The 21,749-nt window shown below is 59.3% G+C and overlaps 13 protein-coding genes across 13 annotated transcripts; 5 read left to right on the top strand and 8 right to left on the bottom strand.

Moving 5' to 3' along the window:
* Positions 1-582: 582 nt before the first annotated feature.
* Positions 583-2,007, bottom strand: OSTLU_30735 (predicted protein; the record flags this gene model as incomplete). Its single annotated transcript, XM_001416692.1, has 1 exon — positions 583-2,007. One exon carries the CDS (start codon positions 2,005-2,007, stop codon positions 1,162-1,164), a length of 846 nt encoding a protein of 281 aa, XP_001416729.1. The 3' UTR covers positions 583-1,161.
* Positions 2,008-2,462: 455 nt separating this feature from the next.
* Positions 2,463-3,014, top strand: OSTLU_86791 (predicted protein; the record flags this gene model as incomplete). Its single annotated transcript, XM_001416978.1, has 1 exon — positions 2,463-3,014. A coding segment is annotated over one exon (552 nt), but the record flags the coding sequence as incomplete, so codon positions are not given.
* Positions 3,015-3,303: 289 nt separating this feature from the next.
* OSTLU_3811 (predicted protein) lies at positions 3,304-4,191 on the bottom strand (the record flags this gene model as incomplete). The annotated part of the gene is made up of 1 exon (XM_001416691.1): positions 3,304-4,191. A coding segment is annotated over one exon (888 nt), but the record flags the coding sequence as incomplete, so codon positions are not given.
* A 391-nt stretch (positions 4,192-4,582) lies between these two features.
* OSTLU_30732 (predicted protein) lies at positions 4,583-4,774 on the top strand (the record flags this gene model as incomplete). Its single annotated transcript, XM_001416977.1, has 1 exon — positions 4,583-4,774. One exon carries the CDS (start codon positions 4,583-4,585, stop codon positions 4,772-4,774), a length of 192 nt encoding a protein of 63 aa, XP_001417014.1.
* Positions 4,775-4,787: 13 nt separating this feature from the next.
* Positions 4,788-7,461, bottom strand: OSTLU_30731 (predicted protein). The gene has a single exon (XM_001416690.1). The coding sequence runs from the start codon at positions 7,233-7,235 to the stop codon at positions 4,944-4,946; it is 2,292 nt and encodes a 763-aa protein (XP_001416727.1). The 5' UTR covers positions 7,236-7,461; the 3' UTR covers positions 4,788-4,943.
* Positions 7,462-7,910: 449 nt separating this feature from the next.
* On the bottom strand, positions 7,911-9,210 carry OSTLU_30730 (predicted protein; the record flags this gene model as incomplete). Its single annotated transcript, XM_001416689.1, has 2 exons — positions 7,911-7,964; positions 8,002-9,210. The coding sequence occupies 2 exons, from the start codon at positions 9,208-9,210 to the stop codon at positions 7,911-7,913; spliced, it is 1,263 nt and encodes a 420-aa protein (XP_001416726.1).
* A 263-nt stretch (positions 9,211-9,473) lies between these two features.
* On the top strand, positions 9,474-11,396 carry OSTLU_33842 (predicted protein; the record flags this gene model as incomplete). The annotated part of the gene is made up of 1 exon (XM_001416976.1): positions 9,474-11,396. A coding segment is annotated over one exon (1,923 nt), but the record flags the coding sequence as incomplete, so codon positions are not given.
* Positions 11,397-12,055: 659 nt separating this feature from the next.
* OSTLU_24271 (predicted protein) lies at positions 12,056-14,272 on the bottom strand. Its single transcript, XM_001416688.1, has one exon. It carries the CDS (start codon positions 14,237-14,239, stop codon positions 12,155-12,157), a length of 2,085 nt encoding a protein of 694 aa, XP_001416725.1. The 5' UTR covers positions 14,240-14,272; the 3' UTR covers positions 12,056-12,154.
* A 155-nt stretch (positions 14,273-14,427) lies between these two features.
* On the top strand, positions 14,428-15,855 carry OSTLU_49215 (predicted protein). Its single transcript, XM_001416975.1, has one exon. It carries the CDS (start codon positions 14,440-14,442, stop codon positions 15,823-15,825), a length of 1,386 nt encoding a protein of 461 aa, XP_001417012.1. The 5' UTR covers positions 14,428-14,439; the 3' UTR covers positions 15,826-15,855.
* Positions 15,856-16,204: 349 nt separating this feature from the next.
* On the top strand, positions 16,205-16,807 carry OSTLU_12372 (predicted protein; the record flags this gene model as incomplete). Its single annotated transcript, XM_001416974.1, has 2 exons — positions 16,205-16,436; positions 16,599-16,807. 2 exons carry the CDS (start codon positions 16,205-16,207, stop codon positions 16,805-16,807), a joined length of 441 nt encoding a protein of 146 aa, XP_001417011.1.
* An 831-nt stretch (positions 16,808-17,638) lies between these two features.
* On the bottom strand, positions 17,639-17,911 carry OSTLU_30725 (predicted protein; the record flags this gene model as incomplete). The annotated part of the gene is made up of 1 exon (XM_001416687.1): positions 17,639-17,911. The coding sequence occupies one exon, from the start codon at positions 17,909-17,911 to the stop codon at positions 17,639-17,641; it is 273 nt and encodes a 90-aa protein (XP_001416724.1).
* Positions 17,912-18,039: 128 nt separating this feature from the next.
* On the bottom strand, positions 18,040-18,318 carry OSTLU_30724 (predicted protein; the record flags this gene model as incomplete). Its single annotated transcript, XM_001416686.1, has 1 exon — positions 18,040-18,318. The coding sequence occupies one exon, from the start codon at positions 18,316-18,318 to the stop codon at positions 18,040-18,042; it is 279 nt and encodes a 92-aa protein (XP_001416723.1).
* Positions 18,319-18,392: 74 nt separating this feature from the next.
* On the bottom strand, positions 18,393-19,031 carry OSTLU_34384 (predicted protein; the record flags this gene model as incomplete). The annotated part of the gene is made up of 1 exon (XM_001416685.1): positions 18,393-19,031. One exon carries the CDS (start codon positions 19,029-19,031, stop codon positions 18,393-18,395), a length of 639 nt encoding a protein of 212 aa, XP_001416722.1.
* Between the last annotated feature and the right edge of the window lie 2,718 nt (positions 19,032-21,749).

The raw sequence follows: 21,749 nt of genomic DNA, 5'->3' as shown, positions 1-21,749 counted from the left end.
CCGACCTCGTGAACACCTCCCTCGACGCCGACGGCGCGACGATCGACGCCGACGGCGTCGACGCGCTGCGCGCGGGCGGCGAGATGGATGCGACGAGCACGTCGAGAACGTCCGGGAACGCGGTTCGGGCCGCGCTCGAGCTCTTCGACGCCCTGCGCGGGGGCGCGCACATCGTGCACGACGAGCGGTGAGCGACGCGCGACGGTCGGCGGCCGCGCGCGCCCGCGCGCGGCGACGAAGGGCTCGAGCGCGAGGAGAAAAGGCGCGCGCTCGCGAGCGCCCGGCGTCACATCGAGGCGCGATCGACGATGCCGTTCGTCGTCGAGACGGCGGACGGACGGTCGCGCGCGACGTGCGCGAAAAACGCGCGGGACGGCGTCGTCGTCGTCGGGCGGCACGCGAGCGCGACGCTTCGCACGGGCGAGGGCGACGCGACGACGTCGAGGCGGCACTGCGAATTTCGAACAGTCGGGCACGCGTTGGAGTGTCGAGACCTGGGCTCGACGCACGGCACGCGCGCGCGCGAGGGCGGGAGAGCGGTCTCGAGCGAGTGGACGCGCGTGATGTCGCGAGAGGACGGCGCGGTGGAGATCGCGGTGGGGAGGGGGGGGACGTACGTGCGAGCGCGGTTCGAGGAGGACGACGCGAGCGCGACGGAGCCGGACGAAGGGAGCGCGACGGAACCGGATGACGATGCGATCGCGCCGGTGTTGGTGACGGATGATGGGGGGGAGATGATGCGAAGTCGCGAACGCAGGGGCGTGGAGGTTTTGGGGGAGGCGGAGACGGTGACGATTGGTTTCGCGCCTCGCGTCGCCGTCGCGGAGACGAAGGCGTCGTCGCCGGAATCTAAGACGAATTTCAAATCGTTTAGGAAGCAGTTCGTCGTGGGATTGAACGCGAACGCGAAGATTAAGTCGCCGAAGAAACGGGGTGCGCCGCAGGCGTACGCCGCGAGCGTTTACGAGCGAGAAGAAACAGAGGATGAGCGCCGCGCGCGCGAACGCGAAGAAGCGAAGGAGAAAGAGGCGGAAGCGCTCTTCGGCTTGGGCTTGGGCAAGGCGAAAGATAAAAAGAAAGCGCCAGCAAGACGGCGCTGAACAGAGAAATTGAACCGCACAGAAACATATTGTACACTAGCAAATCTAGCCGCTATTCTTTCTATGACAAGACGAAATCGACGAAACCGGGCGCGTCTTTCTCGGCCATGTCGCTCAAATCGTGGTTCGCCTCGATGTAATGCGTGCGCGCGCTCTTCGCCACGCGTGCGAAAGCGTCGCGGATGCGTTCGTTGTGCGCGACGACGACGTCTCTATCGTACGGCACGTACTCATCCGCCGTCGAAACGACCAAACGCACGTCGACGCGAGCGCACGCACCAGCGCCCAACTTGCGCACGATTTTCGACGACTCCACCCCTTCGCCCGACGAGCCGTCGAAGATGTCGAGCGAAAACCAATCGTCGTCGCCTCCCGCGCTCGCGAGGCTGAGAAACCTTCTCGCGTTGGTCGCGACGCCGTACGTTCCCGGCGTGTCCGCCGGCATCAAATCATCCGGCGCCATCTCCCGCGCGCGCGCCACCCACTCTCGCATCACCTCGCGCCCGCAATCCGCGTCGTACCAATCCCGATCGCTCACGCCAGCCTGCAACACGATTCGATCCACCGCCGACGCCGAGTCGTAACCGCTCGCCAGGTAGTGACATATCGATTGACACCCCGTGGAGTGCCCGACCAACGCGAACGACGTCGCGAGCGGAAACTTGACGCGCAGCGCCCGAATCACCGCGTCGATATCGCGCGCGTCGTCGCGCAGCCGTCGCGTCCCGTAGCCCTCGTACGAGGTCGACAGCTCGAACCGAATCAGCGCGCGCGCCGTCGACGCGCACCGCGCCTCCAACGCCGACCCTCGCGCGACGTACGACAGCGACGCCGGCCCGTCGCCGAGACCGGGCACGACGACGACGCACGCGCGCGCCTCGCTCGACGCGCATCCGTCCGCGTACATCTCGCGCGCGCTCGCCGCGTCGTACCGCTCTCCCATCGCGCGCGCTCGACGCGCGCGCGTTCCGCGTCGACGCCCGCTCGCGCGCGCGGGCGCGCGCGCGCGCGCGCGCTCGAATGCGACGCCGCGCGACGCCGTCGTCCGCGCCGTCGTCGCGCGCGTCGCGCGTCGCGGAGAGGCGCGGGACGCTTTATCCACTCCGTGCCGACGTCATTCTCTCGCGCGTCGCCATGCTTTCGTTATCCACGAACGCGCTCAAGACGACGCCCCGCGCGTCGTTCGCCCGCGCGACGACGCGACGATGCGTCGCCGCGCGCGCGCGCGCGCCCGCGCGCGGCGATCGCGATGCGGTGTCGCTCGAAACGCGCGCCGAGGATGCGAAAAAGATGCTCGCGGTGGCGACGCCGGCGCTCGCGACGACGCTCGCCGCCGGCGCGGCGCACGCCGCGGTGGACCCGGTGGCGAGCGCGTTCGCGGCGTACGGACACTACTTGGGTCTCGTCTTGGTCGTCGGGGCGCTGACGACGGAGAAGTGGACGGTGAAGGCTGGGATGAGCGAAGCGGAGGAACAGCGACTCGTCGTCGCGGATTCCATCTACGGCATCGCGGGAGTGCTGGTGCTGTACACCGGGTACCTGCGAGCGACGGAATACGGTAAAGGATGGGAGTTCTACAGTCATGAACCGATTTTCTGGGTGAAGATGTGGCTGTTCACCGTGATGGGGAGCTCGTCGTTGTTCCCGACGATTAAAATTATCGGACGCGCGGCGGCCAAGGCGAAGGGCGAAGTGGAGCCGATGAGCGAAAAGTTGGCGACGCGAATCACGAAGATTGTGAACGGCGAATTGCTCGCGGTGTGCTCGATTCCGCTCGCGGCGGCGTTGATGTCTCGTGGGGTGGCGTACGCGCCGGATATGCCTTGGCAAGCGGGCGCGGCGCCCATCGCGTTGACGTCGCTCGGGCTCGGCGTCAAGTACGTCAAGGAGGCGTTGACCTGGGAAGAAGACTAAACGACGTCTTCCGCCGCGCTACTACTACATCTAGCTATTCTAATGCTAACGATATTCCTTTCCTAATACTAGTTTTCTCGCGCCGGCCGAGCCGAAATCATCTGAACAGTGGCGTCGGTTTGCCACCGCTCTTTGACTTTTTCTTGGACGACTTCGCGGCGGCGTACACCGGCCGCGCCGTCGAAGCGTCCAGGGCGGGTCGCTTCTTCTTGTGTTGAAGCGCCGATTCGGCGGCGTTCGGATTCGAAGCGGGCAACCCAATACCCTTGCTTCGCGTGCGTTCGACGTCTCGCTCAAAGATGGCGACAAAAAACCCCTCCATGTCGTCTTCGATCGGATCGGCTCGAATGAGGCATCGCGCGTCCTCGGTGGACAATCCGTCGATGGCGATACCTCTGCGATGCCACTTTGGAAGCGCGTGGGCAAGCTTAAAACCGTGTTCCACGGCAACGTCCATGACGTCGCGAACAACTTCTTCGTTTTCCTTCTCGTGCACGCTGCATGTGCTGTACGACACGCGCTCGACTTCGGGGAAACAGAACGCGTGTTTTAATACTGACTTTTGAAACGCAGCGAGCTTGTCGACGCGCTCTTCGTCGGCGTCGGCTTCGGCGTCGATTTCTTCCACGTCGTCTTCATCTAAGGCGTCGCGGAGCATGATATCTCCGCGATTGACCTCCGTTCCCGACCCCGAGCACGATGGATCGAGTAACAGCGCTCGCACGCTTGCGTACACGGTGTTACCTGGATCCACCGTGAGAAAGTCTTGGCACTTTGCTCGAATAATCCCTTGACTCCCCGTCGTCGCCGCGTTCTCCTTCAATCGCTTCAATCGTCTCGCGTCGGCGTCGAATGCGTACACTCCACCCTCACGCCCGACCAACGCCGCCAACTGCGTCGTCTTATTCCCAGGCGCGGCACAACCGTCAATGCACGCCCACCCGCGTTCGGGCGCTAACGCAACGGCCGGTAAGCAACTCGCCCGTCCTTGCAAAACCACCGCGCCCGTCTTTACGAGTTTGTGCGCGTGCAAATCCGTCCCCGCGGGAAAAACCAACAGCGTATCGATCAAAGAATCCACCGCGCACTCGTATCCATCCTCTCGAAACGCCTCCATCGCTTCATCCACCGTCGTTTTCAGCGTATTCACCCTCGCCGTGCGCGAATACCGCGCCGCGCTCGCGACGCTCTTGTCCTCGAATTCCTTCACCGTCTTCACCCCTTCTCGCGCCATCGCGCGTTCGAGCGCTTCTTTCAACGCTACCGCATTACCTCGCACGACATCACACCCCCCATCGTTCCCTCGCCATCGATCCAACTGTCTGGAATCACCAAACATCAAATCGTACGCGTACACGTACGCCTCGCCTCGCGCTCTCCACGCGTCGTCCCCGTCTTTCCCTTTGGACACCGTTCTCGCATCGCTCGCTAGCGCTTCGAGCGCGCCCGACGCATCGGCACATTCCGCAAACAGACGTTTGATTATTTTAACGCGTTTTATCGTCTCACACGTCACCGCGTGCGTCGCGCGTTTGTGTTGAACGTTCGCGGCGAGCGTGAGCGATTTGATGCTCGAGCCGCGTTGGCGTCGGGATGCGGCGGCGAGGAGCGCGCTGACGATGCGGGCGGCGTCCGTGCGAGTCTCTAGGAGCGTCGCGGCGTCGGGTTTACGCTTGCGGGAGGATGCGGACATCGCGCGCGACGGTGTGTGCGAGGCGCGTGGCGGCGGCTGGTATACATACGTCGGCGCGTTGGATTGACAAACGCGTCGGAGCGGAGTGGGTTACTTTACTTGCTTGATCGTGGCCGGACTGGTGAAATCCTTATCGTTACCATTGTTGACTTGATTTTCTTCTCCGCGGTGCGGGAGATCGACACGCTTGAAAAGTTGGAGAAGTTCTTGGAGATTCGACGCGGCGGAGGCGTCGGTTACTTGCCGGTCGGCGCCGTGTAAAAGCTCGGGCAGCCGTTGTTTTGGGTGCACGCGCCGGCGCCGGGAGCGGTACATGTGACGCCCGCCGGAGGGCACGGACACGGCGCCGACGCGCTGAAGGACGTCGGGCAACCGCCAGCGCCAGCGCTGCCCGAGCTAGAGCCGCCGGCGGCGATGATTTGGTTCTCGTTCATGACCAACCTGAAGTCGAGCGCAGACGTGCCCCACGTGGTCGGCATCGACGAGCCCGAGTTCGACCATGTCCACGAACCAACGACGGATGCGCGACCGAACGGTTTAAAGACACCGAGGTAAGCGGGCGCAACCAAGCAGTACTTGGTAAAAGTCGTTGTGCCTCCTGCTGTGTACCAGCACTTTTGCTCCTCGAAGACGAATCCAAGATCTGGATTTTGCGCCGTGCCTCCGACGACGGCTTCCGGACCGCCGACAAACATGCCGTTGTCTTTCCACCACTGCGTCGAGGCGCCGAAGCAAGAGGGAGAACCAGTCGTCTGTTCGTAGTCGTGTCTCGCGACAAACTTGTACGCCGATGTGTTGTACTTGACCCATTCGTACTTGCCCGTCATATACGAGAAGGAGTGACGCGGGTTCACCTCTTGGCACTGGACTTCGTAGCGAGTACCACACGCTGAAGTCGGGGCTGTGAGTCCGCTGACGGTATAGGTCGCCCCATTGCCTGGAATCGAGACGCCGTTCTCCGTCGCGCCGTTCGGGATAGCAAATTTAAGGTCAGCGTATAACTTGCCGCCCGACTTGGTCATCTTCATTTGCGTGTTCGAGTTGATTCCCCAACGCCAGATCATCGTGCCATCGTCCGAGATCATGCGAGCGGCATACTTCATATTATCACCGGTAGAGCCTCCGCCGAAGAGTTCCGCATCGAGAGGCGCACCGACGGGTACGTTGGGGGTACAACTACCGCGAGCACACGTGCGGAATTGATGGCAGAGCTCTTTGTTGCCCATAATGCCGTACACAGACATGGCGGCGCCGAGTTGCAAACCGAGCAAGACGAGCTTGATGATGGTCCTCTTGAACGATCGCTTCTTTTCCGTCATCGCCTTGGCCGTGGCGGGGGCGGGCCAGAAGTTGTCGACGTAAAGATCTCGCACCTTCAACGACGAAGCGCAGAGCGGATAGATGAAAGAAACGACTCGAATGGCCAAAGCGTAATCCGTGATGGATTCGTCGACTTCGGGAAGTGTGTCCGTAATCTTTGGCTCGAAGAAGGGTTCCAAAAGCGCGGTGAAACCCACGGTGGAGAAACCGATGTCAAAGAAGATAGCACTCGCCTCGACCAAGGTGAACTTGTCCAAGAGCGTCAAAACAGCGCGGGTGACGATCTCCAAGGTGATCCACACCCCTTGCGCGATTGGGATGCGAATGTCCGTCGTCGTCGGCGTGTAGAAGGAGTATAATTGCACGGCGAAACCGAACATGGCCGTCACGAAAGAGTACCATATCCACACTGAATCCGGGTGATAACGGTTGTTGAAGCTTTTCTTCTCGCTGAACGTCGTGAGAGGCTTCATTTCCGTCTCTCGAGGACGCTTTGAGTAATTCGGCTTTCGCAAAGTGAGCGCGCACCTGATAATCCAGACGAGAAGCGCGACGCACATCATGGCCAAAACACCGTATCCTCCGGTTTGGCGACGGTTTGCGTACACTAATTGTGCATCGCAGGCGTCCAAAAACGCGTCTCGCGCGATAAAAGCCGTACTTCCGCCCAATCCGAGCGATGGATGCGCCGCCTTGAAACCTCGGTAGTTGGCCAAACTGCCGTCGGTATCCACGGTCGGCAAGCACTGACGAGACTTCGGAGAGTTGGCGTAGCACTGCTGCAGCCGCTTGATCTGAGACTTCCACGACGCGACCGCAGCGTTCGTATCGCTAGCGCTTCCATCGCACGCCCCAGAGCATCCTTGCGGACACGTATTTTGCGTGTACGTTTCCGGGTCCGCGAACGTCGCCCCCGACGAGCACCCGACGCTCACCGAGCCGCCCGCGGTATTAATCGCCGCGCACCAGTTTTCCTTCACGTACTGACACGTCGACCCATCTCCACTGAACGACACCCCGTACTCGGCGCAGTGATCTCCCGCGACGTCCGCCATCTCCTTCGCGAAGACGGCCATCAGGCTCAGGCAAAACGCCGCCATGAGCGCCGACAGCGCGACCAGCGCCCAGCCCGTCCTTCGTCCCGCGCGCGCGACCTCATCGTCGCGCACGCGAGCGACGTTCGTTTTTCCACTCTCGACGTCGGCCATCGCGTCGCGCGTTCCGCGTTCCGCGTCGCGCGTCTGCGTTTCGTGAATTCGTCAGTTAATGAGTCAGCGCTCGATGGCCGCGGGCGATTCGCGCGCGATCGCGCGTCGCGTCGCGTCGCGTCGCGTCGCGTCGCGTCGCGCGAATCGCGAATCGCGCGTCGCGCGCGCGCGTTCCGTCGCTTTTTTCACGCACCCGCGAGACGCGCGTCCGAGATCGCGCGCGAGATATTGCGGTCGCGCGCGCGCGACGGCTCGGGGCGACGTCGAGGAGATGGATCGTCTCTGTTCCCCCCCCCTCGACGCGCGAGGGGGGATCGCGACTTGGCTATTCGAGACGCTCGAGCGCGGACGCGGCGAGCGCCGCGGCGTCGGCGGCGAGGACGTGGACCTCGCGCTCGGGAGACGCGGCGATGGCGTCGTTGAGCGCGGCGAGGGCGAGGCGGAGGTGGTCGGCGGCGTCGGCGCGCGAACGGGCGCTCGACGCCGCGGGAGGCGCGCGGGCGACGCCGAGGGCGTCGTTGATGCGCGAAGACGTCTCGCGGAGGACGGAGGCGGTGGGAGAATCGGCGTGGGATGGAATCGATGGAGTCGCGGCGAAGATTGAACCCGTGAATGGGTCGTCGTCGTCGGCGGTGGGCGCGCGGCGCGTCGTCGTCGGCGAAGGAACGCGCAACGTCAGCGATTCCACGCGCTCGATTGCGTCGCTCGCCGGTCGCGAGGATGATGTGTCTTCTCGCGCGTCGTCGTCGTCGTCATCGGCTTGGACGCTCAGACTGTCGATGCTTCCGTCCACGCTGGCGTCGCTGTCCCAACGCGCGATCGTCTGGACGCTCGGGGGTGCCTTCCCGCGAATATGGGGCACGACGAGACGATTCGGTGATGATCGATGCGGAGGCTTTCGCGACGTGAAGATCTTCATCCCATCCGTTTCATCGTACTTGAGTAATCCAGTGACAGCCATCGCCTTCGCACGCGCGACCATGTGTTGCATTTGAATCCCCGGCGGCACGTTTTGCAATCGACTCATCACGGCGCCGAAATCGTCGAGGCTCAAGATATCGTTTCGCATCGTCATCAACACACTCACCGCGATACCTTCGTAAAAGTCGCGACTCGACATGGTCTCCCCGTTCTCTCCGATCGTGGCCGACAACGACTCGAATATCGCATCCCACAAAGTCAAGACATCTCGACGGTGGAATTCGCGCCCAAAGCCGAGCCGCAACCACCGAAGCAAATACAGCTGCGGCTCGACTTCCATCTTGACTAACTTTTTCGCCAAATTTTCATCCAACGAACGCAGCGCGTTTTCTATTCTACGGAACGCCGCGCAAATTGGCGACGTCGGCGTCGTGGCGTCTTCGTAATACGTCCCCAACGCCAAGCGCTCGTCGTCCCGTTCGCTGCGAGCGTCTCCCATGAACGCCTCGAATAGCGCGTGCGCGTCGTGCTCGACGAATCGATAATCTCTCGACCCTGCGCTCGCAATTTCGCGCTCATCGTACGACGTCGTCGCAAACAATCCATCACCGTCGTCGTATTTCTCCTCATCGTCCCGACGATCCCATCGCACCGTCCCCGTCGCCGCCTTTGAATACTCTGCCGCCGAAGCGCGCGTCTCCAACACCATCGAAGCCACCTCGTGCATCCCCTGCCTATATCCTCGCTTCCCTCCGCTTCCACACGCGTGCGTCAGCAATATCCTCTTCAGCGCCGTCACGCACATTTGCGACGCTCGCACGGGGTCTTCGTTCGGCAATCGCTCGACGTCCATCGCGACGCTTCGGCGCGCGTCTTCGTTCGCCGCGTCGACGTCATCCCCTCTCGCCCACTTGGCTCCGAGCGCGCGCGTCCTCGCGCGTTCGTACGCCACGCGACGAAAGAACATCTCTTCTTGCGTTTCCTCTCCGAGCAGCGCCGCGCGCCAGGCGTCGTAGCGTCGTTGCGCCGCGTTCATGGGTCGACGGTTAGCCATGAGTCAAATCAATCAATCGCCCCGTTCAACGTCGCGTTCGGCGCGTTTACCGCTCGCGCGCGTCTCAACCGTCACACCACGCGCGCGCGGCGTCGCGCTCGCGCGCGCGCGTGCTCGCGAACGTCGCGCGCGGCGCACTGGCGGAACCGAGCGCGAGGTGCTCAGTTCCGCATTCGACGACGCGATGCTTCGCGCGCTCGACGCGTGATTCCGCGCTCGACGCTCGCGACGACCGCAGAAGACGCGCGTAGCGAGCGAGCGCGATGCAGCGCCAGAGCGCGCGCGGAGCGATCGGCGCGCGCGTGTTGAACGTGGCTGAGAAACCATCGGTGGCGAAAGAGATCTCGCGCGTGCTGTCGAACGGACGCGCGAGCGCGCGCGAAGGGACGTCGAGGTATAATAAAGTCTGGGAATTCCCGTACGAAGTGCGCGGTCGGCGGGTGACGATGGTGTTCACGTCGGTGACGGGGCACTTGAGTAATTTTGAATTCGCCGACGACAGGCACAGACGGTGGAACGGCGTCGATCCGCGAGAGCTGCTCGTGAACGCGGCGGTGGCGAAGCGGGTGCCGGAGGATAAGAGACAGGTGGCTGATAATGTGAAACGAGAGGCGCGAGGGTGCGATTCGGTGATTTTATGGTTGGATTGCGATCGCGAGGGAGAGAATATCGCGTTTGAGGTGCTCGCGGCGTGTCGAGAAGCGAATCGGGGCATCGCTGCGTTTCGAGCGCGGTTTTCGGCGCTGAGTCGGGGTGATGCCGACCGAGCGTTGACGAATCTCGTGGAACCGAACCAACACGAGTCCAAGGCGGTAGATATGCGCATGGAGTTGGATTTGAGACTCGGCGCGGCGTTTACGCGATTCAACACGTTGGCGTTGCAGCGCGCAGGCGTGGGGCTGCCGGTAGACGATAAAGGCAAATCGATCGTGTCGTACGGGCCGTGTCAATTTCCCACGCTCGGTTTCATCGTGCAAAGGAAGTGGGACATTGATGCGCACGTGAGCGAAGATTTCTGGGCCATCAAGTGTTCGCATTCTCGCGAAGGCACAACGACGCAGTTTGAATGGAGCCGCGGAAGGTTGTTCGATCGTGCTTTCGCCTCTGCGTTGCATGACCTGTGCGTGCGGGCCAACTCTGCCACTGTCATCGACGTGGACGGGCAAGAAAGCAAACGTTGGCCACCGCATCCCTTGAACACCATTGAGATGCAAAAGCGCTTGAATAGAGTGTTGCGCATTTCCCCCGAGCAAATTATGAAGATTGCTGAGGACTTGTACAACGATGGTTTCATCTCTTATCCGCGCACGGAGACAGACAAATTTCCAAATGATTTCGATTACGATGGAACGCTGCGCGAGATGCATCAGCACCCGCAGTTTGGTTTTTACGTCGAGCGATTGACGACAGGCGGGCAGTTTCGACGACCTCCGGGCGGCACCAAGGATGACAAAGCGCATCCCCCCATCTACCCAACCAAGCTCGCCACGGATGCACAGTACGCTCAAATGCGCAACAAAAACCACAACGCCCCTAAAGTGTACGAGTTCGTCTGCAGGCACTTTTTGGCCACATGTTCATATCCAGCTGTGGCGTTGAAGACGCACGTGGATGTCGACATCGCCGGCGAAACCTTCCGTGCGACAGGCGTGATGATTCGTGAACGTAACTATTTGGATATCTACGGCCCTGGTCCTCCTGAAGGTCCACGGTTAGCGCCGACTTACGATAACTGGGGCAATAGCACGCTGCCTGTGTACACCCCAGGAGAACAATTTGTCCCAACTCTGAATTTACACGAAGGATCGACGAGACCTCCAGATTATCTCAGCGAGGTGGATTTGCTTTCGCTCATGGAGTCACACATGATCGGAACAGACGCTACGCAGGCGCAGCACATAGAAAAAGTAGTTGGCGAACGAGGATACGCTCGAAAAGTGGGCGATAACAGATTGATGCCGACAGAGCTAGGGGAAGCGCTGGTTCTCGCCTACGATCGAATGGGAGTCGCGGACATGTGGCTGCCGACGAAACGAGCAAAGATGGAAGCGGATGTAGACGCTGTCGCACACAACCGGATGGATCCCAACGCAGGTTTGCGACTGCATTTACAAACTATGCTGCAAGCTTACGACCGTGTCGCGACTGATGAAAACATGTTGACAAACACCGTCGGATCGTACATGAACGGCGGAGATCGTGGCGGCGGAGTCGAGCATATGAATGGACACGTGAATAATGCAAGAGTAAACGTTGCTCAACAAATGGCAGGTGATGTTGTTGGTGTTGTTCGAGAGCGTTGTCCGAGTTGTCAAGGCGAATCCACGTTGCGATCGACGATAGGGGCGAGAAATATTTCAACATTCACGGTTTCGTGCGAGGCGGCACATTGTGCTCACAGAGTAGTCATGCCCAAGTGCACGCGAAACATTACCATCGAACCCGAATCGTGTCGATGTCAAAGTCAGTTACTGCTATTCAAGTTTGCTCTCATCCACATGCCTGCGGGCCAGCAGCACATGCAACGTTGGAGCGGATGCGTGTTTTGCAGTGGAGAGTTCCAGCAATTTTTGCGCGCTTGTCAAGCGGAAGAACAACCTGTCGCGAGAGTATCTCCCGTGCGTCAAGCTCCACCGCAAGTGAACGGTGCCGGTCGCGGAAGAGGTCGTGGTGGCCGAGCGGGAGGCCGCGGCGCTGCCGCAAACGGTGGGCGACGTAGAACGCGCGCCGAGCGCGACGGCAACGACAACGCGTGCTTCAAGTGCGGTGAACGAGGACACTGGGCGCAAAATTGCCCGAACGTCGATCCCTATTAGCCATGTCTAGAATGAGTGATTATTTCATATCGATACGATGAAGTGTGGTCGGTGACAAAAACGTGTATGAGAATTTATTACAGTGACATTTATTCAGTGACGCCCTCCATCGTCGCGGCGCGCAGCGCTCACCGTCTCGACGCCGTGGCCGTGGGGGCGACTTCTGAGGGATCCTCCGAGTCCTCGGACAACGCTTCCTCGATCTCGAGAGTGGTGTAGATTTCTTCCAATCCCGTGAGCGACGGACGCATATCGCCGGCGAGGTCGTAATAGAGACCGCCAAGGTTGAGGATTTTTCTTGTCGTATCGTCGAAATTTTCATACGCTCGAAGACCGGTGGGATACGTGGGAGCATCTGCGAGCCAGTGATTAGAAGGGTTTCGGTATCGCTGCGATAAATCGTTCAGCAAACCGTCACCGGTGGTGGAGGTGTACTCTGAGGCTTCTTGCGAATGGTCGTTTGAGCAATCAATGGTGACAGCGTACAGCGCGCCATCCTCTTGATAAATTTCAATGCGGACCATCTTCCACCCGTAGCCGACGAGCGACGCGAGAACCCATTGTTTGCGATACTTAGTCGGTCCCGTGTATGTGCCGAGCTTCCAGTCCCTGCTGTGCCAAGAACCCGTGGTGCCTGGATTGAACGACTGAGCGATGCCGTACATGCAGTTGCCCATGTTTGTGGACAGGGAGCAAATGGTACCAGCCTTCACGATGACGCGACGAACGTCCAAATCTGGCCCCCATTGACCCTTTGCGGCCAGTAGGTGACCTTTCGCCGTGTTCGCGCGGGCGGCCCATGTCAAAAGATTATTCCCGCCAATACCATCGATAGCAGTAGTGACACTGTAATCCACGGGCGCGGAATCGCCAACGACGAGATTCTTGTACTGCATTTGACGCAACGCCAAGCCATGCATATCAGCTTCGGCATCGTTCCAGAATTTCGTGAGGTCATATCGCGAAGGGTCGCAATAAACTTTGGTGCAGCCTCTGTATTCTTCCTTCGAGCCTTTGCCAAAGATGCGCCAGTCTCGGTTTTGCTTTTCTTCGTATTCGTACCCCTTATCGAAACCAAACCTGTACCGCTTAGCGCCGATGATTTTTATGAACGCTCTCGGTGTGTCACCAACGGTGTTGATGTATATCTCTACCTTGACCATTTTGATAAACTTTCGAAAGTAGTCAACGCCGCCGGCGATCCAACGCACGGACTGCTGTGTCGGGTTGTGAGACGTGTCCATTTGCAACGCGACGCGCAGATGCGGATTCAGTCCCGTCAGTTCTTCCACATCATTGGACTCATGGAACATCATAATCGTCAATGGCTTGACGAGGCGCGCGTCTCGCTGCTCCTGTAAGTCGAGTGGTGTCCCGTTTGCGGGAATCGTACCCGTCAACGGCTGCGAACTGTACGACGAATCGTGGTAATCAGCCGGGCATTGAGCGTGGCAAGTACCGAAAACATACGAGATATGTGATTTGTCACGCTCGTTTTGGATATTTCTGTTGAAGAAATCACCATATCGCTGCGAACACGTGGTGAACGACAACGGCATGTTCTCGGTGCCCTTGCCGATTTCGTACAAGTAATCTCCCTTGTCGTTTTCCATCGCGAATCCAAACTCCCAATCCGTACCATCGCGGTGTCCAGTCGTGTTTACTTGCCACGCATACAAACCATCCGCGATCTCTTCGCGCGTCATCTCGATCCCCTTTTCGTAATTGAAAAAATCTGGCGAGCCGTAGTTGTGCCGCACCACCTTGCCGCTGCGACGCGCGAAATTCCAAAAGTCTTTCTCATAAGCCCACTCCCTGACCTCCCTCGACAAACAGTGATCATACATCGTAAACGTTCGAGGCTGACGAATCTCCCCGTTCCTCGGCTTCGGCGGCAACAGCGTGCCCTTCCCGTGATGTCCTCGCCATCGCGGCGATTCGCCGTACGCCGAGTCGTCGAGGAATCCGAGCGCGTCCCACCCCCCTCGCCGCGCCACCACCGCCATCATCGCGAGCGTCGCCGCGCCCGCGCTCGCGACGCCACCGATCCTCGCGCGCGTCCACGTCCGCGTCGGCGCCTTCGTCGCGTCGCGCGCGCGTTCCTCGTCGTTCGCGCCGAGCCCAACACCATCCGCAACACCCCTCGCGGTCGCGTCTCCGCTCGACGCCAGCAGCGCGTCGCGCTCCGTCGCGCGGTCCGCGCGCGCGCGCATTTCGACCTCGCGCGACGATCGTTCCGTCGCGCGTCGGCGTCTGTCGGCGCGCGTCGTTCTCCGCGCGCGTCGCGCGCCGTCGCGTCGATCGGTCGGTCGGTCGCGGTCGGTCGGTCGACCGGTCGGTCGGACGAATCGCCGCATCGCGCGCCCGCGCCGCGCTCGACAGACACCGACGCGCGACGGAACGAACGCGCGCGATGCCCGCGTCCGCGCGTCGCGCGCCCTCGACGCGCGCGCGCGGGTCGTCGCGCGGCGTCGCCGAACGCGCGACGACGACGCGCGCCGCGTCATCCGAAAAGGCTCGCGCGCGCGACGCGCCGACGACGACGCACTACGAGTTCGGCGGACCGATCGGCGCGCTCGCGATCACGGTCGCGCTGCCGCTGGTGTGCTACTTTCTCGCGTACGCGTGCAACGAGGATGGGTGCGCGGAGGTTTCGAAGCTCGCGCGAGGCGGCGCGTTCCCGGGGTTCCCGAAGCACATGCCGCTGTGGAGCGTCGACGGCGCCGTCGCCGCGTACGGATGGATGGCGTTCACGGTCGTCGCGCACGCGGTGATTCCGGGGCAGAAGAAACAGGGCGTCGCGTTGCCGGACGGAACGCGGCTGACGTACAAGCTCAACGGGTTTCGCGTCTTGGCGGCCACCGCGGTCGCGGGCGCGATCGGTACCAAGGCGGGTTGGTTCGATTTGGCGTCCGTGCACGATAACTTTTTGTCGATGCTCACGGCCATGGTGGTGTTGGCGTACGCGCTGTCGGCGTATTTGTACGCGAGCTCGTTTGCGAAAGGGAAGACGCTCGCGAAGGGCGGAAACAGCGGCAACGCGGCGTACGACTTTTTCATAGGGCGTGAGCTGAATCCGAGGATCTTGAACGGAGCGTTTGACTTGAAGGTTTTCTGTGAACTCACGCCCGGTTTGATCGGATGGTTGCTGTTGGATTTAGGTTTCGCCGCGAAGCAGTACGCGCGCGTCGGCGCCGTCTCCGCGCCGATGATTATGGTGTGCGTGTTTCAAGGGGCGTACGTCATCGACGCGCTGTGGAACGAACCGGCAATCTTGACCACGATGGACATCACCACCGACGGGTTCGGTTTCATGCTCGCTTTTGGAGATTTGGTGTGGGTGCCATTCACGTACTCGTTGCAGTGCCGGTACATTCTCGAACACGCCGTCGAGCTCTCCAACGCTCACCTCGTCGCCATCTTTGCCGTGCAGTGCGTCGGCTACTGGGTGTTTCGCGGCGCGAATTCTCAAAAGAACCTGTTTCGGACCAACCCCAACGACCCTAGAGTGAAGCATCTGAAGACGTTGCAAACCAAGCGAGGCACGAAGCTCATCGTCAGCGGTTGGTGGGGCGTCTGCCGCCACGTCAATTACCTCGGCGATTGGATTATGGCGTGGGCGTGGTGCTTACCGTGTGGTTTCTCTCACCTCGTCCCTTACTTTTACGTCATATACTTTGGCATTCTATTGGTACATAGAGACGGTCGCGATGGCGAAGCGTGCGAGGAAAAATACGGAGACGACTGGAAAAAGTACTGCGCCATCGTCAAGTATCGTCTGATCCCTTACATTTATTAACTCGTCCTCCACCGTCACGTAGTCAATCTTTTGTATTAGCGAGTCGATATCGACGAACGAATGAATTCCGCATCCGCCGCGAAAAGTGTCCCGGCTCGCCTCGACTGTTAAACACTTTATCCACTTCGCATTTCGCACACCGCGACGCCCTCGAGCCGTCTCGCGCCCTCTCAAACCGCGCCCAACGCACTTAAACCACTCTATCATCATGCTCGCGCAGTGCCAAGCCGCTCTCATCGCGCCTCGCGTCGCCAACGTTCGTCGAACGTCCGCGACCAAGGTCAAGTCTCAGGCTCGTCGCGTCGCCGTCGCGGCCGCCGCGGACGCGCCGGAGCCCGGTTCTTCGGCCAAGGGCATGGGAAAGAACCTTCCAGCGGCCATGGACATCGACGCCATCATGAACTTGCTCCCGCACCGATATCCGTTCCTGCTCGTGGACCGCGTGGTGGAGATCGAGGTCGGGTCGTACGCCATCGGCGTGAAGAACGTGACCATCAACGATAACTTCTTCCCGGGACACTTTCCGCAGCGACCGATCATGCCGGGGGTGTTGATGGTGGAAGCTATGGCGCAGGTCGGTGGGTTGGTGATGTTGGAACCTGGTGAAGAAGGTGAGATTCGATTCAAGCGCGCGCGCGTCGGTTGGCGAACGAATCGCTCGCCGCGTCGCCTCGCCGCATTAGTGATTCGCATCGACGAAGCGACGCATCGTCGTAGCGCGCACGAATAATGACGACTGACTGACGCGATCACGATTTTGACGCACGACGCAGGCGCTGGCGGTACCCAAAAGCAATTCTTCTTCGCCGGGATCGACGGCGTCAAGTTCCGTCGTCCCGTGGTTCCGGGTGACACCCTCGTCATGAAGGTTGTCCTCACCAAGCTCAACAAGCGTTTCGGGATCGCGAAAATGAAGGGTCAATGCTTCGTTGGAGACGAGCTCGCGTGCGAAGCCGAGCTCACCTTGGCGCTCGGCGCGTAAATCTTTCGGCGTTCGCATTCAATACCACAATATCTATATCATTGACGCGACGCCGCTATCGGCTACACATCAACGCTCGCGCGACGATGACCCTGATCCCACCCAACGCAACGCGACGCGCAAACGACCACAATCACAGTCACACTCACAACCACGCTCGCGCATTCAACGCCTCGGACATCGTGCGAGACGTGGCGCAACGACGAAGATTTGGGCTCGATGGATACGAAGAGCAAATCAAAGCTTCCTTCTTCGCCTCGACGCCGCGCGGCGGTCGCGACCGTACGACGTCGCGGATCGCCGGTTCGGCGCCATCTGCGGGGCACGTGGATGCGCGCGCGGTCGAGCGCGCGCGGGCGTTCGGGCTCGCTGTCCCGCACGCCGCGGTGAAGAAGAGTAGCACATACGCGCGCGCCGACGAGGCGGAATCGTACCGATCGCTTTGGCTGTCCGATCGCGCTCGGTGGCTCGAGGCGCAGAAGCGACGATGGGTGCGACTTCGGGTTAAAATTCGAGAAGCAAGAAATGAGAGAGAGCGGGGACGGGAGCGGGTGCCGGAACGAAAGGTAATTTCGACGTCAGAGGCGTCGTCGATTCCGCGCGACGCGATCGGGGAGGCGTCGATGTAGGCGAGGCTTGACTCGATCGCTCGAAATCCTTAACTCATGATAACACGCGCGCCCTATGCGATCGAATTTTAACATTCCAACACCCCATTCGATAATGCGACCATTATTGTGAGTACTCGTGCCACGGTGCCGCGGTGCCGCGGAATCAATCAACCAATTCTCATAAACGCTCGACGAGCTTCAATCTCGTCTCAAATCATATCTAAGCGATCGCCGTCGGCACACGCATAGGCTGACCGCAGTTTCCACACTTACAAATCGGTGCGCTCAAAGGGGCTTGAACAACGCTCGAACAGCTCGGACAGATGCACGCGACGACGGACAGTTGCGTCGCAGCTGGTCCACCAAATCCTGGCGGCGGTCTGACACCGTGGAGATTTTGCGCCGTCTGTACCAGCGGCGGTTCGCGCGGCGGTGAGTAATGCGCATCGACGTGCTCCGGAAGCTTCAAAATCCGTTGACACTGTCCGCACATCGCGATCGGATGCGGCGGTGGCGGTCGCATCAACACGCTTCTGCTGCGATACGAACCGGCGCCGAGCGCGCGTCGTTAGTCGTTTGTCGACACCCACGAAACGCGTCGCGCGTCGCTCGCGCGTGCACTCACCACCCTGGGCACAAAATCAAGGACTGCTGCTGCGGTGCGCTCGTGGCGTGCAGCGGGTTCGACCCCGCCGCGCACGTCGGACACATCCTCTGCCCGGGCGCGTTGCCGGCGCCTTGTAGCGGGTTGAAGAAGAATCCACATTTGAAACAAACTTGCGTCCTCGCGTGTTCGATCTCGGGTCGCGGGTGGTGGCCTTCGACTTGATGGTGCGGTGGGTGACCGTAAATGGTGTACGAGGATTCAGCATCGGTTGCGGTTGCGGTTTGGTCGCTCATAGCGCGCGACGGAGTGACGCCGCGCGCGCGCAGCGACGTCGACGAGACGATGACCGCCGGCAAAGAAATCAGTACTAAATGATGTAGCTAGGCGCGAGATCTAAACCTAATGAAACGTTTTCCCATTGCTCGTGCGTAAACGCGGCGCGAGTTTGGGTCCATGCGTCCTGATGAGTCTTTTTGAATTCCGCGAACGTGTGTTGGGTGGCTTGCTTGATCGGCGACGGTTCGAGCGATGCGAAACCGAGCGCCTCCATGACTTCAGGCATCCAACTGGGAACTTCGTACGGGTTGGAGAGAACGCACGCGGACAAACCTAATACTGCCGCGTGTTTGTGCATGATGAGCTCAGAGTTGGCGTCCGATGGGAGTCGCACGCTGACGATTTTGAGAAATCTGTCACGCAACGTTGATTCATCAGCCGCGCCGACGCCCTTCAAGAAAATCATCAGTGTGTGCGACGCCAATTGCGCGACTTCCAGTTGCTTGTCGTGCAACGCTTCGAGAACACATTCGCGCAACATCGCGAACAAGCCCGAATCGATGGTAAAAGCGTGATGGTAAATCAAAGCCTGGATGTATCGCAGCGTTGCGGCGCGCGTGTGCCAATTGTCATCGCGTGTTGTCTCACCAAGAACCTCTGTGAATGCTCGCAACTCTACCTTTTCAAAGTTCAGATACTTCAAGTAAGCGATGGTGAGCTTGGAGACCATGGCGAAATCTTTGTCCTTGGATTCTGCGGTGCGTAGCGCGGCTCGAAGAATCAAAGGTATACTGGGCTCCACTGTCAACGCATCGCCGCGACGAACGAGTTCGAGGAAAGTGTAAAAGATCCCTTCGAGAGCATTTCTCGAAGGTGTCATGATCGCATCTGGCTGCGCTGGATCAGACAACAACGCGCGATTGACGACATTTTCTATGTCTGCCGTGAACAGGGTGATGAGTTTGGAACGAGCGGCGTTGAGCGCTTGATCGCATTCCGCAAGCAGAGACGCCGCAAGTTGTGCGCCAGTCTCGCGAACAAGACGGCTTTCATGCGCGAGCGGGGAAGCGGTTGGATCCGCAAGGAGATCCATGAGTGATTGTTTTATATCCATACCCCGGCCGTGACCGAGCTGGGCGATGCAGACGCGCGTGAGCTCAAGCCCTCGCGCCGTTTGTGCCACAGTGCCCATCGGCGTTGAACTGAGATGCCGAAGAAGGCTATCGGAAACATTCTCATTGCCACTATCCGTGCACCATGCCGCTCCTTTAAGCCATTCTTCTCTTTGATCGGTGGGAGCATCTAAAGCGTACTTGAGGAAAGTGTCTTGCATCCATTGACGATCGATTTCCGTGATGGAACGCGACGCCAACGCCCCAGCGAGTGCTTCCGAAATTGCGCATCTCTCACTTCGATCGCTGTCGTCAGAAGTTTGCTTTATGGCTGCTCGCAGACCGGTAGTGAGTTCAACGGGAGCGATGCGAGTGAGAAGCTGCCAAAATCTTGCGACAGCAGTGATGAAAGCACCAGACTGTGGTAAAAAGTCAGCTGCCCTTGAAGTTGGCCAGTCTGCACCGCCGGAAGACATTTCCTGTGCGAAACCGTACAACGACTCGGCGGCTTGCATTAGAGCGTCAGCTTTTCCATTGGTTCTACCGCGAGACTCGCTGTTGTCGATTGCAGAGTGTGCGATACCGAAACTATCGAGTAACGACTTACACGACGACTCTGGATCAGCGCTCATCATACGCAGAATCATCGGCGCACAATTCGATTCAAAACACTCGTATCGACTCATCATAAGGAGTGCGCACATGGCTGGGAACCTCACAACTTTCAAGTCGCCGAGGATACTCCGCATAAACTGCTCCGTTGCGCTCGCGAGAAACTTCGGGTCATCCTGCGAGTCTACGAAAAACACACTCATCGCGTTTGTCATCATCTCGTAGCTCCAGTGCAATGCAGTTTCGGATTTCAGCGATGCGAGCAGTCGTTCTTGGAGAACTGTGATGCCAATCCGTGGTTTTGGATGAAATAGGCCACGAGTAAACAATAAAGCGAAATGTAAGAAAAGTGCGCCGATCGCATTCTGGGCCTTTTCTGTACCGTGATGCGAGCTTCCCAACAACGCCTCAACGAACGGCACGAACACACTTTCGTTCCGAAACAACTCTCCGAGCGCTTCGTGCGCTTTCAAAGCTTCACAAGCTGCGATACATTTGTCTTCATCTTCTTCGCTCTTTGCGAGAGATTTTACAGATAATTCGACGAAAGGAACGATTTCCTTCGGATATCGATCAGACAGTCCCTGCACGACGGGTAGCGCGGAGCATCGGACGCTCACATATTTGCTCAAGGCTAAATCTTGAAGGGAGCCCAGCAAAGCATTACGACTCACATCTGAAGATGGACCAGTCAAGTTGAACGGCGACGCAGATCCTGAAAAGTAAACGGACATTGCGTTGCGCCAGTGCAAACTCAGCCGAGCTTTCTCTGCAACGAACCATCTCGGGTATCTGCTATGCTGCCCACCTGTTTTGGGCTGTGTAAAGTAGTATCCAATCGAGTTCAACGCAGCGAGTGACTTTTTCTGAAACTTGTACGAAGATCGAGCGGGATTTACCACCGCTTTCGCCGCAGAGCAAATCAAACTCAATGTATCTGTGTCATCGGCACCAGTCTTTTGAATTGCCGCTACAAGTGCTCTTGCTGCCAACGTCCGGGGCGTTGAGTCTGTGAAAGGTAACGCGTGTCCAGTAATCAACAGCGCTGAATCAGAGTCCGAAAAGTCTTTCAGCCTATCTTCGAGTCCACCCAAGGCACCAACCATCATTGACACATTCGTCCTAATCCAATCCTTCGATGAAGACGCGTCGTCGCAATCCATCGCATCTTCGTTCGTCACTTGGAGTAACGCGTGCGCCGGCGCCACGAGAAATTCATCAATCATTGCCTGCGCGACTACAAACTCACCTTCACCTGGCAAACGCCACGATAAAGGCGTCGGTAAGTGTTGCTCGCCAATCACATTACCGCCTTGATCGAGTCTCCACTTCAAATTGACCCAATCAGTAACGGAATCTCCCTCGACTTCGTCCTTGACTGTGTCGATGACTTCAACAGAGAGCAGACCTTTCAGTATCGCACTAACATGCAGTTCAGCATAAGACATGAGATCAAGATTTCGACAGGTCTCGCTAACTTTGAACATCTTGCGAGTCACGTTCATAAAGTCTTCGCGTAATGCGAGTGCCGCTTCTCTTGAAGCTACCGTGCATTTTGTCAAGATGCAAGAGTTCCAAAAGATGCGAGCTTCCGCCGTCGTTGAGAGTTCACCTTCAAAATCCAAATCTTCATCCAGCGCGACCATAGCTGGACGCAAGATCTCTCGAATCACTAATTCGGTATCTGCGAAAAGCGCGGCGGAGACTAGGCGCGCGACCTCTTC

This window comes from Ostreococcus lucimarinus, chromosome 3, assembly GCF_000092065.1.
Source record: "Ostreococcus lucimarinus CCE9901 chromosome 3, complete sequence".
NCBI classification, from domain to species: domain Eukaryota; kingdom Viridiplantae; phylum Chlorophyta; class Mamiellophyceae; order Mamiellales; family Bathycoccaceae; genus Ostreococcus; species Ostreococcus sp. 'lucimarinus'.
This window is presented reverse-complemented; position numbering and strand designations above follow the sequence as displayed.